Consider the following 20,246-nt stretch of genomic DNA (forward strand, 5'->3'; position numbering starts at 1 on the left):
ACTATCTCTATTTCTTCACTAACGGTTTGTTTCACAGATATTGCGTCATCGGTACCCTACGTTACTACGTAATATTTGATGTCATATTTTGACGTCATCGAATCTCAAATGCCGATTATGCTGTGGCCCAAATAGCTCTACGTCTGATGAACTGACGGTAATTATTTTAGTAAACCAATGAGGTAGAATAAATATAGATCCAAATCCGCCTTCCAGGACCTATCGTTTTGCGGGACAGTATTTGTTGAGTTGGAGAATTAGGCGTAGTAAATGAACCTAATCAAATCATGTTGGCGCCATCTATCGTGTTATTGGAAAACTAAACCTTAATATATTTTGAAAAAGTATCTGCTTATAGAAACAGATGGCGCCAACACAATTGGATAAAGTTGAAACTTAAGCCTAATTCTCCTACTCAAATAAAACGTGTCCCGCAAATCCCAGATTTATTCTACCTCATTGTAGTAAACAAACCTGTTTGAACAACCAAGGCTTAGGAGCTAAAATGAACTACGATATAGTGTCAAGTGCAGTTAATGCAATTAACTAAAATAAATTTGCAATGTCAAATAAAAGAAGCAGGTTTATTGTAAAAAATAGTGGAAATTCAGGTGGAGCTTTTCTGGGGCATCTACAACGTTGAAGTCTTTGTACTTTGCAGATTCTCTTGAGCCTATAGGCCTAACCTATGGACTGCATTGCATAGGATGAAAATATTAGCGAATATGTAGATTAGTCCATTATGCAGTCCATAGGTGGTTCCTTTTAACGTTACATTTCGTATCTACTATTCTCCACCACTCTCCCCCTATTCGGCTTTCCGTTGCTACGCAACTCGTTTTGCAATTTTTAATGTTTAGGCTTAGTTTCTCTTTTCGGTTTAATAGTCGCAACTCGCAAGCCAGATTTCCGGCACGCTACTGATGAGTCCCAAATAGGACGAAACCGGTCTACCGTTGGAATTTATGGCTAATTTATTTAATTTAATTTAGTTTTTCACTCGAAGATCTATTTGGTCCGAGTTTCGCGTCTTTTTGTTTGCTCGAAGACCTATCGGTTCGAGCTATTAGTAAGTTTTTAAATTTTTTCAAATTTGTTTAAGGTTTAGCTTTTTTATCCCTTTTCATAATGGACTAATCTACATATTCGCTAATGTTTTCATCCCTAATAGCGATTTCCACTGGGGGATTTCGGGCGCTCCGGGAGCGCTCGTGATGAAATTTCGTCCTCCACTGGGAAATCGAGAGCAACTCGTGACGAGATCCGTGTCTTCCACTGGCAATCTCGCTCTCACAGCGAGCGCTCTGAGAGCGAAAATTTTGATCCGAGAAATTCGACGGATCGACAGATTTCGAGCGGTTTTCGTGATTTTTAAAAATGGCGGAACTAGATAGGACAATAAATATTCGGGCTGCTTATTTGTTTATAGAATCGTCTTCGGATAGTTCCGACGAAGAAATAAAGGCAATTCTTTTAAGGCAAACGCCGGAAATAGTATAAAGGCCTAAAATAATAAGATATATAGAGGATGTGGTATATTCCTACTCCGAAAATGAAGTAAGTTCTCCTTTACGACTAGGCTTAACCATGGATGATTAATAAAGTTTATCGAATACAATATTATTGTCCGCCATGACTTTCCGCGTATTTCACTGGAAAATGCTCGCCCCGAGAGTTGCTTTTTAAACGAGGTTGTATTTCACTGGAAAATGCTCGCCCCGAGAGCTGCTTTTAAAACGAGGTTGTATTTCACTGGGAAACTCGCTCGACCACGATCTTTGGAAATCTCGACACGAGCTGTGACGTCGAAATCGATTTCAGGGCGCTCTCGGAGCTTCCCAGTGGAAATCGCTATAACTCTTCTAGGCTTGATATGGGTTTTAATAACGCTGGTGGAATATCCCACTTCGACGACTTGTTCCATTTTCGGAAAGTGATCACTGAACCATATTGGTCATTTTCCCCAACCGTTTCTTTTTCTAAACTACTCATTATTTAACTTCATCCGCACAAATCGAGCGAGTTTATGAATTTTAATAAAGCTACATTGGGATGACTAAAATTCCGACACCAAAAATTCCTCCTCAATTTAGAGGTTTTCCATTGGCTTAAATACAATAGTGTGACTCCCAAAATTACTAGGATGAATAAAAAGTTTAAAATCTAACGTAGTCCACCTTTTTACTGGTTCGTGGTGAAACAAACCGTTAGTGAAGATTTTTGAATGGAATAGAGGTACAGTGGCATACTTACACGTAATTATGTTACATATGGTATTACGATATAGGTACTTGGCAGCATGACGTCAGGCCGTACCTTGAGTCAAACCTTCCTTAGTCTATGGTCAAACCCATTGAGTTGGGAATATTAATCTAGAGGTCCAATCAAAACGTCGGATTTCGCGAAACAAGTTTTTAAAAATAAGAATACTGTCTTCTGCTCCCATCGGCGTCCCAAATGACGAGAAAAGGTTATCATTCTACCCGTGGCGCCATTTATCTCTCAATGGTTCGTTCAAATAAGACGCGTTTTCAAGCAAAAATATTTTTTTTCTTCAAAATAATGGATGGCGCCACGGGTCATATGATAACGTTTGCTCGTCATTTTAGAGCAGACGGCACATTCGTATTTTTCAAAAACTTGTTTCGCGGGGAGCAGATTTGATTGGATCTCTAGATTAATATTCCCAACTCAATGGTTAAACCACCCTTAAGAGATTACCTTCGGCGATGCCACGTTAGACCGCCGGGAAAATCCCCGACGAAAGGGCCAACGTGACCTAGTACTAAGGCGAAGCGCAAGGACGGCGAATTATAGCATAGACTTTCAGCTGTTGTGCAGAATTTTGAACGAGCTGACAACTTTCATATATTCAAATTAAAACTCGGTCGGTAGGCGGCGATACTAGGTACGAAACCTATGGAGTGCTTACTAAACTCACGACGTCAACAATGTAATTCACCCATTGATAAAAAACGGTAACTGTCATGGCGGCCACTATCAACACTACAGCTTGACGTTACAAGTTTTAAAAATCGTATATATATATATATATATATTTATATATATAACAGGCGACTATTGAGAGACGCCCTTAAATGCCTTAGCGAAGGCTGTAGTGCATTATCCAGTAACATATTACTAATCCAAGCTGGCGTAGCCTCGTAGGAGATTCGTCGCCGTGGTTACCTGAAGGTTCATAGAGCGCCAAGGTCGTTTGTGCCATATGTGGGAACTTCATATTCAGGTCGATAATTAATTTCGTTGTCAACTAGTTTTATACAATTTTTAAGTTTACCTTTGCGATTTCCGCCAGCAGATTATACTGTGAAATCATTGAAATGTAATTTAAACTTATGGTTGATGCAATCATTTTGCTAATACAAATAGATGTCGCTAGTGATCCATGAACAGTGATTTTGATCGTCGACTGTCACGGTTCTCCGTACTTGTTCGTTTTCAGTCAATATAAGCTTTTTTCCTGAGTGCCTCTGCCATTGAACAATTTGTATAAAATTGTAAAATTAAAAGAAATTTTAAGTATTTTCTAAAATCTCGATCATGAGGAAAATCTAATTTTTTAAGTGCTAAAATATTGGGGTGTTTCCATAATTTTTCATATTTGTCATATTTTTAAAATAATTTGACCCCTTCAAATTAGCTTGGTTTTAAGGAAGACAAAAACATTATACGTGTATATTAATATTATATAAAAAGTGTTTAATTTTGATAAGTTTACAAAAATTTTGATCTTTATACAATTTTTGATTATCATTGCTTCGTCACGTTAATGGCACAACAATATTTTGATTGAAACTCAATTTCGTTTTAATTTTGATAACACTATAATGATGCTTGATAAAATTTAAAACATGTCTCGATAGTCTTTGGATGTAATTTCTAAACGCCTACGATTTGCCTAACGCAACAATTAGTTTGGAAAGTCAATGACGTCAGTCACCTCATTAACCCGTAAGAAGTCGAATGTAAAAATCACCAAGGCCTCCAACAAAAAGGAATTTCTCTAACGCCGGGTCCTTTCTGCTCCCGAACGGCAAGGGCGAGGGAGTCTTCGGCTGCCGCGTGGTCCCGATTTGGGCCCATTGGCGACTTGGTTTTGACCTCCCCGTCGATGTTCTCGTATCGATTGCGTAAATGTTCCAGCAAGTCGGCGGATCTTCTTCCGAGAGCAGCGTCTCCGAAGCGACTTGATATACAATTCTTGAATGGAACGTCGCTCCGGTTTTTGGTACTCGTAGCCGGGTCCGCGTCCCCCTTCGCCTTATTAATCGGCGACAAGAATTCCGACCACGCCCGCCCTGTCAGTCCCGCCATCGCTGACCGTTTATCCTTCTCAGTGTGGCTCGCGTTCAGGGACCGGACGAATTGGGCCACCTCCAGCATACACAACCGGTAGCCTTCTTGGAATTTATCGGCGCCAGGGCAGAATACCTCGGTGTCTCCCAACGTTTCCCGGGTATCTAGAATATTATATAAAGAGTTAAAAGAAAAATTACTTATTTAAATTGCTCTCGGTATAATCATTTAAAACTATTCGATTTTTGATTAACTCTATAATTTGATCCTTTGGAAAAGTTATATAATTACCAAGAGTGTGTCAATATAATCGTTTTTGACACGAATGCTACACTCCAATGATTATTAGGACACCCTCGTATGATTAAAACGTGATTAGATTAGATTAAAATTAAATCTGTAGCTTTGGCTGTACAAAGGTTAAAAATGATTAAATCATGATTAAAAACTTAATTATGATTAGTGGGACACTCTGCGTGTTTAAAGGCTATCTGCGCTTTCCTTGTGTTTGTTGCTCCTATAGCTGTAACTTTTGATTGCTCGAGATTCGCTCCGAATCGGTCTCTGACGTCATAGATCTCGCCCCAATCGACTAAAGACCTTTTCACACGAGCCAACTTTTTAAATCAAAATGCTGAGTCAGCAAAAATGGATCAGTGATCCATTTTTTTTCTCGCGTACATTTTTGGTGGATCAACTCATCGAACTTTTATTCACACGAACCAACTAGTTGACTCGACTCAAGTTCACTCATCTAGTTGGATCAAAAAGTTGGCTAGTGTGAAAAGGCCTTTAGAGTAAAACCGCAAATGGAACATTCTATTAACATATTCCCGCGCTTCTTAGTAAGTGGTTTCGTCTGCTAGTAATTTGAATTTTCTAGTCTTGGTCTGCCATTTTGCCAAAAAATCTAAAAAGAACTCGCAACAATTTTCTCCGATCTCGACCTCAATCAGTTGATCTGTCGAAATCGGCCGATCGGTTTTGGGTGATCTCGGAGAATGGGAAATGGAACACGCGAAACTTGATCGGAGCAGATCCGAGCACGCAAATGGAACATAAAATGTTGATCAGAGCGATCTAGAGCGCTCGAGAGCAGTCAAAATGAAAACGCTAAAAGTGATCTGCACCTTGTGCTACACGCAAAGTAAAAGTTGTGAGAGGAGGAGGGAGGGTATTCATTGGGGAGGAAATGAAGTTCAAAAGTAGAAACCGTATCGCCTGGTGAGAGCTTCGAGAACTAAAGAAACACTGGAAAAGGCTAGCCGGCTTTATAATTTTTTACCACTCGACGGAAACGCTATCGCCATCTATCTATGTTTTAACACAAAACACGAAAGAACAAACCTGAAAAAAGGTGGGTCGTCCTTGGACAGCGTGTGATCTAGGAGCAACAAACACAACACCCCACGCAAGGAGAACGCAACCCGTCAAAAGTCGTGGATTTTCTTGTGTACGTTTTTCATTGGCTAGACGCTTTAGCGCCTGCTGCCGTCGGAAGAGGAAAATTCAGAAATTGTCTCCCCCCCCCCGTAAAACGTTCAGCGTAAAGGCTCGTGACGCTCGTCCAATGAAATTCGTACACAACCCTTCGTTAGCGTGTTTAAAGGCTAGCTGAGTTCTCCTTGTGTTTGTTGCTCCTAGGTGTGATTAAAGTACTAAAACGTCACCACGAAACAAAATGGCAGATCGATTGGCGGGTAAATTTGGCTCGTTTAAAAATTAATTTCTTGTCATAAAAAAAAGATACAATTTTACGACTGATATTTTTGAGTTTATTTAAACATGATCTTTCAAATAAATCCAAACCTTACCCAACCTGAACGTTTCCTTTAATCATGTTTACTATACATAAGTAATATTTTTTGACATGATTTAGAATTCTATTCCCATTATTTTGGAAAATACGAGCAATTTTACTTTCCCGCCTTGTCGTTTTGAAAGCGATTCTAAGCGAACTGACTTATACGAGTTGCTTCCCGAACCAACACAAAGCGTTTTTAGGGGTAAGTGTGAACCTGGCTTAGTTGACTTGGTTCCTTGGGTATTAGCTTAGCTTACGAGATATATTATAAATTTCAGATAATATAACTACTCTCTTAAGTAGTATAAACTTCAGGTAATATAACTACTCTCTTAAGTAGTATAAACTTCAGGTAATATAACTACTCTCTTAAGTAGTATAAACTTCAGGTAATATAACTACTCTCTTAAGTAGTATAAACTTCAGGTAATATAACTACTCTCTTAAGTAGTATAAACTTCAGGTAATATAACTACTCTCTTAAGTAGTATAAACTTCAGGTAATATAACTACTCTCTTAAGTAGTATAAACTTCAGGTAATATAACTACTCTCTTAAGTAGTATAAACTTCAGGTAATATAACTACTCTCTTAAGTAGTATAAACTTCAGGTAATATAACTACTCTCTTAAGTAGTATAAACTTCAGGTAATATAACTACTCTCTTAAGTAGTATAAACTTCAGGTAATATAGCTACTCTCTTAAGTAGTATAAACTTCAGATAATATAACTACTCTCTTAAGTAGTATAAACTTCAGATAATATAACTACTCTCTTAAGTAGTATAAACTTCAGGTAATATAACTACTCTCTTAAGTAGTATAAACTTCAGGTAATATAGCTACTCTCTTAAAGCAAGTGTCGGCTCCATCGTTGCCCTCTGTATTTTTGATAGGGTCTATGTAACGAAGATGGCTATGATTGCTTAGATCGCCGGGAAGGTGCTTCCATCTATTATCGACTTTCAAAAACGTATTGTCATTTATTTGAAAGTCAACGATTACGTGATTGAAACACGTGATTGCAGAAAAGCCAATCCAAGCTAAGTTGACTGCGCACGTGATTACGCAAAGCCAATCAAAGGAAGGGGTACGTCGAGTCACCTACTTTTGAGGGAATAATTTGCTCGCTCAACTTGTTTCAATTTCGACTAAACTCTACGTTAGTGACATCTCTCGTTCGCCAATGATACTAACCTTAAGATAGGAGCCGACACTTGCTTTAAGTAGTATAAACTTCAGGTAATATAACTACTCTCTTAAGTAGTATAAACTTCAGGTAATATAACTACTCTCTTAAGTAGTATAAACTTCAGGTAATATAACTACTCTCTTAAGTAGTATAAACTTCAGGTAATATAGCTACTCTCTTAAGAAGTATAAACTTCAGATAATATAACTACTCTCTTAAGTAGTATAAACTTCAGATAATATAACTACTCTCTTAAGTAGTATAAACTTCAGGTAATATAACTACTCTCTTAAGTAGTATAAACTTCAGGTAATATAACTAGTTTAACTACTCTCTTAAATAGTATAAACTTCAGGTAATATAACTACTCTCTTAAGTAGTATAAACTTCAGGTAATATAACTACTCTCTTAAGTATTATAAACTTCAGGTAATATAACTACTCTCTTAAGTAGTATAAACTTCAGGTAATATAACTACTCTCTTAAGTAGTATAAACTTCAGGTAATATAACTACTCTCTTAAGTAGTATAAACTTCAGGTAATATAACTACTCTCTTAAGTAGTTTAAACTTCAGGTAATATAACTACTCTCTTAAGTAGTATAAACTTCAGGTAGTATAACTACTCTCTTAAATAGTATAAACTTCAGGTAATATAACTACTCTCTTAAGTAGTATAAACTTCAGGTAATATAACTACTCTCTTAAGTAGTATAAACTTCAGGTAATATAAATACTCTCTTAAATAGTATAAACTTCAGGTAATATAACTACTCTCTTAAATAGTATAAACTTCAGGTAATATAACTACTCTCTTAAATAGTATAAACTTCAGGTAATATCTATTTTAGCATTGGGACATAAAAGCAAGCGCTCACCTTTATAGTCGGTGGAAGTAGTTGAGTCCGCGTTGTTGGACTGGTCATCGGTGTCCATGACGAGTTTGTGGGACGGCGATTGCCTCCCATGGGCCTCTCGGATGTAGTGAACTGTCATCTCAAGAATGTCCGCTTTCTCCAGTCGCGTCTGACGCGGGAAGCAGCCCTGCAACCCGATTTCTTGATTAGTAATCTCGGGTAAAGAAGCGAATTGAAACGAAATCTGTCGACGTACCGTTTGAGCTTTGCTGACGTAACTGTCGCCGAGAATGGCTTGCAGTTGGGCTAAACATCGGTTAATGCGTGCCCTCCGTCGTCTCTCCATCAATGGCTTTGTCACCTTCATCGCGGACGGGAAATAAAAATAAAGACACATCTTCGCTTATAAAAGCTTTTATACCCAGGCTTTTACGGAATATCCTCCGAACCTTTCACGGGCACTTCTAAAAAGCTACTCGACTTTCTGTCATATTAACAGACCATTTACGGAACGATAAAGTATGTTTTACGCGAGGGCCGTCGAGTCGGATCACTCAGCTTTGATCTGATCATTAACAAATAGTCGTGAACCTCGTGATTAAATCATTTCCATCGAGATTAAATCATTTCCATAGATATTAAATATTTTTAATCGAGATTAACTAAATTCCACCGAGACGAAATCTTTTTAATCGAGATGAAATCAATTCCATCGATTTTAAATATTTTTAATCGATATTAAATCATTTCCATCAACATTAAATTATTTCCATCGATATTAAATCATTTCCATCAACATTAAATTATTTCCATCGATATTAAATCATTTCCATCAACATTAAATTATTTCCATCGATATTAAATCATTTCCATCAACATTAAATTATTTCCATCGATATTAAATCTTATTAATCAAAATTAATTAATCTAGAAAGCGTTTTTGCTTGTGTATAATAACGGCGAAATTATTTGAAAAAACTACTATTACACAATAAAATGTTTTTATTTTTACGCACGACATGTTTCGACACGCGCTCGCGTCATCATCAGGTGCTAAAATGATTTTTATACACGAGCCATCGAGCTGCCACTAAAAACACGAGACAATATTCTTAGCATATACAATCTAAATAAGAACTCGGGCCTTCCTCCCTATTAATCGCTAAATTATGTTTCCTTAGTTTCTCGATTTCTAACGACTCGCGAATATTTAATTCCGTTGGAGTTTTAATTTCTGCTAGAAGTTCTACCTTTATGGCTTCTCTTCAGACGAACGTCGGCTTTGTGTTCTTTCACTCTGAATTTCAAATTTCGTTTTGTTTGACCAACATACGCCATTTTGCAACTACATTGAATTCTGTAAATTCCACTTTTTTTTCAACAAGGTAGAACTTCTAGCAGAAATTAAAACTCCAACGGAATTAAATATTCGCGAGTCGTTAGAAATCGATAAACTAAGGAAACATAATTTAGCGATTAATAGGGAGGAAGGCCCGAGTTCTTATTTAGATTGTATATGCTAAGAATATTGTCTCGTGTTTTAGTGGCAGCTCGATGGCTCGTGTATAAAAATCATTTTAGCACCTGATGATGACGCGAGCGCGTGTCGAAACATGTCGTGCGTAAAAATAAAAACATTTTATTGTGTAATAGTAGTTTTTTCAAATAATTTCGCCGTTATCAAAATTAAATAAATTCCATTGAGTCAGAAGTAAATGAACCGAAATTATCAGACTGCTATACTCCCCATGTTGGAGGCGTTTTCCTTATGAAGTTACATTTTGACCTCGAATTTAAAATTTTGCGCGCTCCTAGGCCGAAAAAAAAAACAGATTTTGTTTTTATGAAACCATTTTTTATACGTAGAAATAGCTATACCCACAATCCCCGAGTGCAAATTATCGCGTCAAAAGACGGGGATGGAAATTAGCTTTTATTTGACTCGATTTTCTCATCATTTTCATAAGGAAAGCGCCCTCCGATTGTGAGCGCTATTTCGATAACTTCGGTTCATTTACTTCTGATCGAGTTTAAATCTTTTCAATCGATATTAAATCATTTCCATCAACATTAAATCTTATTAATAAAGATTAAATCAATTCCACCGAGATTAAATAATTTCCATCGATAATAAATATTTTCAATTGTATCCTTTTAATCGCGATTAAATCATTTCCAATTTTTAAATCACGATTTAATCATTTTGAATTCATAGAAAAATTATTATTAAATCATCTAGATTTAAAATTTCAATCATTATTTCAATCTTTTAATCACAATTTCAATCATTTAAAGTGTTGGTTGCACGAAAAGTCGATAGTAATAAAATCGAACGAATTAGGGCTTATTTTGAAGCCCTGTGAGTTCTATTTTCAAAAGTGTCACTGTTGAAACAAATTTCCAAGATTCCTATAATAATAAGAACCTTGCCCGAAACTGACCTTTTTCGCTCCCCAAAATCCAAACATTTTGCGCGAATTTTTCTCCTCCGTAGCACGAGCAAATCGAAGCTATAGTTTTATTCCTAAAGTCGAAGGAACTGAATTGGAGGGATTTTGTTTACTTGTAGAAGTTTTAAAACGGTCCGAGATTTTAAATCATAATTTTAGGCTTATTATCTAAATAAGAAATATTATTTTTACGCGCGAGGAACCTTCGGTTTCATATCATTTTTCTACTACGTAGCCTTGTGTATGCCTATTGCAATTACTACTGCGTAGGATTTTTACCTAGGTGTTAAATCAACCTGCTTTTAATGCCAGATGTAAAGAAATGTATTACAGACAATATTAGCCAATGATACGCTTCGCAATTTCTGACGTCACGGGTGCCGAAAATAATTTTAGAAGTCTGGAAATTCGCCGAAAAACTCGATTTCCACCATTTTGACTTCTTTTTATAATAATTCAAAGACCGCTTAACCGATTTTGATGAAATTTTCTGTACTTGCTATAAAATGTTTGCTCTTTCTAATGAAGAATTAATTAGCCATAGCTAAAATTTCGTGCAACCAACACTTTAACCACAATTTCAATAATTTAATCACAATTTCAGCCATTTAATCTTAATTTCATAACTTTAACCACGGTTAAACTTGATTTAATGTTTTTTAAACCTTTTGATGGTGTCTTAGTCATGCTAGTGACCTGCTCTCGGTTTTTTTTAAGATTCGAGTTATTAACGTGGTCTAAAGTTAATATTATAAATCTTAAAGTTTTCCATTAATACAGTCATGGGTGGTTTTTGCAATTAACATTAAATTTTAAGGAATTTTAAATATAAAATTTTATTTAAGTGTGAATTTAAAATTTCGTCCAAATTTGAAATTAAAATTTCATCCAAATTTAATAAAAAAATTCATCGAAATTTAATAAAGAAATTAATCGAAATTTAATAAAGAAATTAATCGAAATTTCCTTAAAAATTTAATAAAGAAATTAATCGAAATTTACTTGAAAATTTAATAGAAATTTAATAAAGAAATTAATCGAAATTTAATAAAGAAATTAATCGAAATTTAATAAAGAAATTAATCGAAATTTACTTAAAAATTTAATAGAAATTTAGTAAAGAAAGTAATCGATATTTAATAAAGAAATTAATCGAAATTTACTTAAAAATTTAATAGAAATTTAGTAAAGAAATTAATCGAAATTTAATAAAGAAATTAATCGAAATTTACTTACAAATTTAATAGAAAATTTAATTTAAAATTTAATAGAAATTTAATATAAATTTATTTTAAAATTTAATATAAATTTATTTTAAAATTTAATATAAATTTATTTTAAAATTTAATATAAATTTAATTTAAAATTTAATTTAAAATTTAATATAAATTTTATTTAAAATTTCATCAAAATTCAAATTTAAAATTCAATCAAAATTTGAATTTGAATTTTCACTGTGTGTATATGAAGGTTTTATATGATCCCACCGGGAAAAAAAATACTAATCTTTCGAACGATTCATCAGAGCCCAAATTTCTAATCAAATTTTATTTAATTAGAAACCCCCGAAGAGTAAAACGCGTAATTCCGTTACATTTAATTCCCGAGTCTCATTTAATTAATAAAAAAATTCGAACCTTTAAAATAACAGAAGAGAAATTAAAAAAATAATACCCTTCTCCTTTGAGCAGCCGATGAGCTTTCATTGGCCATTCCGCGCAGTTCGCTGATTCTCTTCTTCCAATTAAAGGGTCACCATGGAAACGTTTCCTTTTACAACTGCCTGTGTTTTCACGGGCGATTTATTTCTTTAAAAGCTAGAGAAACGTGAGCTCGACATTGGAATTCGTCCAACGCGACCCGACGAAAGATCGCGTGTAGAATGAGCGTATCTCGCGAAATCGGCCCTATTAAGAACGACTGTGTCCCCTCCTTCGCGTCTCCGTGTCCTCAGGCCGTCAGACCTTCTTTTCATCAATGGGTACCTGCCGACGTTAACTGTTATGACGGGATGGTCTCTTGTTGGTCTCTCTTCGGAAGATGAAGCGCCGCGGTTTAAAGCGTCGACTTTACTCTTTTTAGTAGCGTAAACGTCGCTGTCCGGTGGTCCACTTTCCGTAGCGCGGAGAATTGGAGATGGGGGGAGCTCTTTACCAGGAGAGGGGGCAGAGATTTGGCCGAATCAAGGTGGATTCGATAACGTAAAAGGGGTGGGGTTTAAATTATAATAATAATTTAATAATTTGGGTAGCATAGGATGCTTTTAAAATTTAAATGAGTTATTTTCTTACCCAGTGGCGTAGCTAAGACACCCTATCCCCCCCGCCAAACTCTTTTCGGGGTTTTAGTCGGTATCTAACATATTATTTGATAGGAATTTAGGGGCCCCTGAAGCCCTGGGGCCTTATTTACGCCACTGGTCTTACCTCACTCTTAAGTGGGATGGCGAAGTGGATAGCACTCGCCGCGATAGGAGCCGGGTTTGATCCCAGCTTGTGGCACTGGGTGAAAACTCGGAACCACGGGTTAGAGGGATTTTCCCCCTAAAAATTTGCTGAGGTTAACGGTAATGGTAAGTGTCGGGAGCTTGTCACCACATTCCTCCGCAATTTAACCCGGCCACCGGTAATTGGCCTTACAAGTAATGGTTCCTTCTGTATTAGCTTAGCTGATAATTGTAGTTTGTTGTTAATTGAATCGCCTATAAGCCTTATGGTTTATTTGTATTGCAGCTTCCAATTTTAAGCGCCACTAACCATGTTCATTTATATCTACCGTTCTCAACGTTTTCAATTCCCTTTTAAAGTGGGTGTTAAGTGTTATATCAGAAGTATATAACATTAATCTTCGATATATCTTGGTATAATTCCAATATATTATTAGGTTGAATTACGAACTGTGTTATATTGGGAAAAATGGCTTTATAAATATGTAAATATTCATTGTATTTTATTTTAGGCCTTTATTAAAGGTTTTGCTGACAGGATTGCCAATCTATAATCTACATTTTACAACAACGACTCCAAAATTGGGCCAAAACTCTTCATTTTTTCTATGGTAATTTGTTTACCAGTATCTCTACTTTATACTTTTTTTCGTAATATCTACATTTATTATATATTTCTACTCTAGCTTTCTTTGTAATCTCAACGAGTAATTCTACTTTAGCTTTGTTGTGATTTCAAAATTTACTAGTATTTCTACTCTAGTTATTTTTTGTAATCGCAAAATGTATTATTATTTCTATTCTAACTTTTGTAGTAATCTCGACAGCATTTACCCATGGGCAAACTACTACAGGACTCGCAATGTAAGGCTATAAAACTTCGTCTTCCAAATGTCGCGTGGATATTTTACGTGACGGGCAGTAGTTTGCCCATGATTTACCAGTGATTCTACTCCAGCTTTTTTGTAATATCAAAATTTACTAATTTTTCTATTATATTGGTTTTTTTTTGTAAGCTCAACATTTATCAGTATTTGTATTCTAGCTTTTTTGTAAGCTTAACATTTATCAGTATCTGTATTCAAGCTTTTTGTAAGCTCCACATTTATCAGTATTTGTATTCTAGATTTTTTGTAAGCTCCACATTTATCAGCATTTGTATTCTAGCTTTTTTTGTAAGTTTAACATTTATCAGCATTTGTATTCTAGCTTTTTTGTAAGTTCAACATTTATCAGTATTTGTATTCAAGCTTTTTGTAAGCTCCACATTTATCAGTATTTGTATTCTAGCTTTTTTGTAAGCTTAACATTTATCAGCATTTGTATTCAAGCTTTTTGTAAGCTCCACATTTATCAGTATTTTTATTCTAGCTTTTTTGTAAGCTCAACATTTATCAGTATTTATGCTCTAGTTTTTTGCAAGATCAACATTTATCAGTATTTATGCTCTAGTTTTTTTGCAAGCTCAGCGTTTATCAGTATTTATGCTCTAGTTTTTTTTGCAAGCTCAGCATTTACCAGTATTTATGCTCTAGTTTTTTGCAAGCTCAACGTTTATCAATATTTCTGCTCTAGTTTTTGTAAGCTCAACATTTATCAGTATTTGTATACTAGCTTTTTTGTAAGCTCAACATTTATTTAGTATTGGTATTCTAGCTTTTTTGTAAGTTCAAAACAGTACGCTACTGGTTTTTTTATATATAAAATAGAAAAGCTTTTATATATTAAATAGAAAAGCGAATATTTAACATTATCAATAATAATAATAATAATATTCAGCTAGGCTAATACCCAAGGCACCACCTTAGGCCCAAGTCATCTAGCGACTTTTATTGCCTTTAATTCAGGTGTCCGGGTTACAACAAGTAGGGTGGTGGCAAGCCCTTTATGCCATACCAGCCAACAGCTCCCTATATTAACTATTACCGTTAACCTACATTGGAGGATTTGGAGATATTCGAACCATTTAAATTTTCAAATACAATTTGTTAATGAAGGTGAAAATGGAAATATCCGTCCTTGAGGCAAAACCGATCCGTGAAGTGCGTTATTTGGTGCCACGCTAAAACTCTCTCCAAATTCGTCTCGAGAATTTGGGATTAGAAAAACTGCGATTCCCCGCTCAGCTGACCTTTTACAACGGAACACAAAAGAGATTTATTTTTTTCGAGGAGAGTAGGGATTTGGAGAATTTGGTAAGCGATATTGACAATAGATGGCGTGATTTTAATATTTTCCTTCCCCGGGTCTCCCTTTTCCTTATTTATACATAGGCCGGATTAAATGAAGTAGGCCCGTGACGAGACGTTGACGTGTCCCCTCTGACGTATTTATCCCGACAGTGCCGACCATTCTACCGGATTCTAAAATGTTTATATCTATTATTTAACCTTCGTAGAAATAGGGCTATTTCCTTCCCTTATTTGCGTCCAAAATATGCGGCACCGATTTGAAGAGGATCTGCGTAATGCGTGTCAAGAACAGATATTGCCATATGTACAGGGTGATTTTGACAGAACGGTTCCAATCAGGGATATTTTGAATGATAGAAATTTACGCACCAGAATTTAGTGATTGATAGTTTCGCTTACTATTAAGAAACGCGCAGTTACAAGTAATTTTTTTCTATTTCAATATTTATTTTAAAATGGTTTGTCAGTTTTAGAATATTTTAAAATGAAAAATATTTTTATTATATTCAACGACTTACAGATCTTGCCTACTACTATTTCAGAAACACCTTAAATTTTTAAACTTAAATATATATATTTTAAATTTGTAAATGGAGGCAATTTTTAGCATATATTTAAAATAAAAAAGTTAATTATATTCAAAAATTAACTTTACACAAAAGGCTGCCATTTTTACGATATTTTTAGACCATTTTTAGAATATTGTCGGGCCATTTTTAAAAACATTTCAGACCATTGATAGGATTTGGGAGGCCATTTTTAGAAAATTTTCAGACCATTTAAAGGATTTGTCAGGCCTTTATAGGATTTGTAAGGTCATTTATAGAACGTTTTCAGACTATTTATTGCGTATTGCCAGACCATTTTTATGATCTTTTCAAGTCCTTCGAAAGTCTCATCGTTGACTGCCTAAATTGGATAACTTTCCTACCCAACGTTGATACTACCCTAAACGGTGCCCAAATTTGTTTGAAATATGACCAGTTAAAGATTTAAACGTACCGTGAATATCCCCACCATCACCCTGTATCTGTTATTTTTGGGCCCAAATTTCCGGCTAGCGTTCTGTTTGTCATTTAAATAAAATGCCAACTTCGGAGGTCGAGTTCGTATTTACCTAGCCGTTAGACGCAACTTTTTTCCCGATTCTAATAATCCGAGAGCGGTTTTCAGACGCACGTTTTTCGATGTTCATAATTGACAAGGCGAGGTCGAGGACGGCTTTGGGTTGACAAAGGACTGGGATGTTACATGTTTCATAAGTAACATTAAGCATAAGTAAGACACTTTCTAATAAAACTATTTTAATGATTTTATGTTTCTCCAATGACCATATAAATCATTACGTGCCTAAGGACTGAAAACGTTTTGGCGAGTTGTTACTAGTCTTTGGAAGTGTCAGTAATAAATTATTGAATCGGCCGTGTTTTTGCTCGTATTTATCGCCATCACAATAACCTAGAGCCAACGAAGAAAAGTTTACTCTTCCGAAAATTCCGATTACAAAATCACTCAGCGACATACTATCATTATCCGAAATTTCAAATATCATTCAGTGTCATACTTATTATGGTACTTATGTTTGTATGAAATATTAATTAGGTTTATTTCCCGAGTGACTGACGAAGTGTCTAGAAATATACTTGAAAATGGTACGACACTTCTTCAATAATGCACAGCCACAGCTAACTCGTTTTAGATCGACGAAAAACATTTTGTAAATTTCTATTTGAAGGGATTTTTCTTAATATAAAAATGAATTTTCTTAATATAAAAATTAAATTTCTTAATATAAAAATTAAATTTCTTAATATAAAAATGAAATTTCTTAATATAAAAATGAAATTTCTTAATATAAAAATGAAATTTCTTAATATAAAAATGAAATTTCTTAATATAAAAATGAAATTTCTTAATATAAAAATTAAATTTCTTAATATAAAAATTAAATTTCTTAATATAAAAATTAAATTTCTTAATATAAAAATGAAATTTCTTAATATAAAAATGAAATTTCTTAATATAAAATGAAATTTCTTAATATAAAAATTAAATATGTTATCAAGAATGTATTTATATATAACATAAGTGTATTATATTGTTACATAAGTGTGACACTTCCTATTTTCCACATGCAAAGTTTTTACTGAGAGCTATTCACAAGACAGACTGCATTACGGACATCGTCGCCGTTTTGCGTCAGCTTGCTAACGCGTTACACGTAGCCTTTGACAACGCCTCGCTAGGGGGAGATTTTCTTCATCGGATGACGTCACGCCGTTACTAGTTCTCAGTAAAATATTCCGCAAAGTGACAAAACTTATAGAATAATATTATACTTATAGAGAATGACTGTTTTGAAAGTATTTTTAGCGTTACTCCCAATCCCTCCTCATACTGTAAAAGTAAGCTTTTTCCCCCTAAAACCATTTCAAATCAACCTGGTATCCCTGTATGGATTCCCTAAAACCAGAAGAAAATAGGGGAAGTACGTATCTGTAGCTTTGAGCCGTAGAAGTCGTCGTGTGACCCACGAAAATGCCTTTTTACGCATAATAAACCAAACTGAAAAAGTAGTTCCAATTTTGTTTTGATTCAACACGGCTATAAACGACGAAAGCAAATACGCCTTAGCTCAATTAGCAGAGAATGAGAAGGACAATATGTCACAATTGTTCAATTTAAGAAAAATTGATTTTTTAAACGATGTAATCATCCGCGATTTCCCGCCAAACCGTTTTAGCGCGAAAATTCGTGAAAAGTGACGACTTTCCAAAGCTGACTAGAAGCGTACTTCCCCCTATTTTCTTCTGCTAAAACTGACGTCTTGTGACTTTTTAGACACATTTGATCGAATAGATGTTTCTATAAAATAAAATTAATAAAAAGTAAAAATATATAATATGTTGCACTTACGTCACAAAACATGGCTTTTTTAGTATATTCTTCGCACGCGCGATTTTCAAACCAAGCAGCAGCGACTTTAAATAGTGTTTAAGCTTGGACGAATAAATACGGGACGGCTCGCCGGTAGCTTTGTTCAAGCTTTTTTCTGTAGTATCAACTTTGAGGCGACTGGACGGCTAAAGGGGGGGGGGCAAAAAAAAAGGGTTTACTGGGGTGTACAGGTAGCGCCATCTACGAAAACCTTTGGATGTTTTATTTTGACTATTGTGGTGAAAGGAGCGTCTGTATTTACGTCTAAACTGCGCAGTTAAGGCCTCGGTTATTTGTCAGTCTTCCTTTTAATACTCAGATCAAGTGGATCAGTGTCACCAATGTTTGTTGTTTTATTTTTCTACGAAAGTTAAATTTATTCTATTTATTATGTTACGAAAATATATTTATAAAAGTAATATTTACCACAGGCTTTCGTTTAGGAGGCATCTAAAACTATAACCTGAACTTTAAGCAGACTACGGAAAGGCTTCACTCTAGCATGTGACCGAAACAGCCTATCACGAACTTGCCCCGTTTTTTCCGCGCGCCACCAATTGAGAGAAGGAGTAACTAAGCGGTCGCATCAAACTTCGTAGCGTAAAATCGTACACGTGAGCCGTCCCGTATTTATTCGTCCAAGGTTTAAGTGTACTTTTTTACGCTGGTTACCTCGATTGGTTTACAAGGTCCTTTTTTACCTATCACAAGAACTCGAACCTTAATGTTAACATTTCCCTGCTGCTTGGATTTGCGCTTGTTGCAGCTTCTTCCAGGGGCTAGTAGGCCACACTTTGAAGCTCTTTGGCACTCTTTTAACTCATCGTAGGAAAATGGAAAAAAACAGGCATACTTGTCCACTCACCCCTACAACTCCTTAAAATATTTGCATAACCTTTTGAAACAGCCTGTACTTTGGTAGTAACAATCTAGTTTAACAGACGGTAGTTGCTGCTCATCTAAAGGAAGTTATATCTCGTCTTCACTCTTTACAATTAAAACTCTCTTACGGGGCCCTCTTTAGAATGAGGCCCTGGGTAGGTGCCCCTCAAACCCATGTTTATACAAGGTACTGCTGATTAACCATTAGCATGGGTAGGCTTAACCCTAGGGGTCTGGGACATTTTAAGAAAGGTAAGGGGCCCTGGGATGAGGCTAGAGTGCATGAGATCACAAGGGCCATATTTGAGTTCAAGACTAAAGGCCCGGTTTGTGGTTAATCTGATCCGGAAACTATGAGTAATTGTCGTCTTAACGTGTACCACGAATGTATTTATTTCTACTGTCGGGAGAATGACAATGTTGAGATGACCCGGCCCGACCCCTTCACAAGAGGGGGGAAGGAAAAACGTCACAGATGTGCGCTTCAATCGCGTCGGGAAGACGTCAGTTTTAGGGAACCAATTAGAAACCTGGCTGATTTAATTTTTTTAATTAGGAATTAGCTTACTGTTAGAGCATTAGGTCTATAATAATAATGTTCCATAATATTGTCACTTTGGGGAATTTTTTTTCTGAGAGCTAGTAACCGAGTGACGTCATCACAAGAAGAAAATCTCCCCCTAGCGAGGCGCTGTCAAAGGCTACGTTTGTCTTGTGAATAGCTCCCAGTAAAATTTTTCACGCGAAGAATAGGAAATGTCACACTTATGTAACAATATTATACACTTATGGCTAAGCTAATACCCAAGGAACCACACAGGCCTAAGTCAACTAGCCAATTTTGAAGCCAATTACCGGTGGCCGAGTTAGAACGCGTAGAAAGGTGGTAGCAAGCCCTTTATGCCACGTGAGCCAACAGCTCCCTGCACTTCCATAGTCCCTAATAAATCCATTCTTGCGTGTACGAATACAATCCGTCTATTAATCGTCCGATAAACACGTCGGGTGATAGAAACCTGGCGTTCCTCTTTCACGGCCACGTGGTGTCGCCGGAGATGGTTCTTCATGGGTGTAAATCTGCCAGCAGGACCCGAGGCGTAACTTGGTGCCGGGAAGGTACTGGACCACCCGGCTAGCCGTCTACACTTTCGGGGAGAGAAATCTTGTC

General features: G+C 35.8%; 1 protein-coding gene across 5 annotated transcripts; it reads right to left on the reverse strand.

Annotated features, from left to right (window-relative positions):
- Positions 1-3,787: 3,787 nt before the first annotated feature.
- On the reverse strand, positions 3,788-10,677 carry LOC149923552 (uncharacterized). 5 transcript variants are annotated; one of them, XM_090160850.1, is made up of 4 exons: positions 10,613-10,677; positions 8,428-8,532; positions 8,193-8,358; positions 3,788-4,481 (listed from the first exon to the last, which is right to left on the reverse strand). In XM_090160850.1, exons 1-4 carry the CDS (start codon positions 10,637-10,639, stop codon positions 3,994-3,996), a joined length of 786 nt encoding a protein of 261 aa, XP_090016976.1. In that variant the 5' UTR covers positions 10,640-10,677; the 3' UTR covers positions 3,788-3,993. The 5 variants fall into 5 exon arrangements, with proteins under 5 accessions (XP_090016976.1, XP_090016979.1, XP_090016977.1 ...); XM_090160853.1 differs by lacking the exon at positions 10,613-10,677 and adding an exon at positions 9,422-9,515; XM_090160851.1 differs by lacking the exon at positions 10,613-10,677 and adding an exon at positions 8,621-8,811.
- Between the last annotated feature and the right edge of the window lie 9,569 nt (positions 10,678-20,246).

Source organism: Leiobunum rupestre, chromosome 10 (assembly GCF_980474605.1).
Source record: "Leiobunum rupestre chromosome 10, qqLeiRupe1.1.hap1, whole genome shotgun sequence".
NCBI classification, from domain to species: Eukaryota; Metazoa; Arthropoda; class Arachnida; order Opiliones; family Sclerosomatidae; genus Leiobunum; species Leiobunum rupestre.

Excerpts from the sequence above, each read along its gene's own strand:
- LOC149923552 (XM_090160849.1), bottom strand. The coding sequence starts at position 8,568 with ATGTGTCTTTATTTTTATTTCCCGTCCGCGATGAAGGTGACAAAGCCA. Across the intron at positions 8,359-8,427 it reads ACGTCAGCAAAGCTCAAACG|GGCTGCTTCCCGCGTCAGAC; the intron begins GTACGTCGACAG and ends ATCGGGTTGCAG. Across the intron at positions 4,482-8,192 it reads TACTTCCACCGACTATAAAG|ATACCCGGGAAACGTTGGGA; the intron begins GTGAGCGCTTGC and ends ATAATATTCTAG.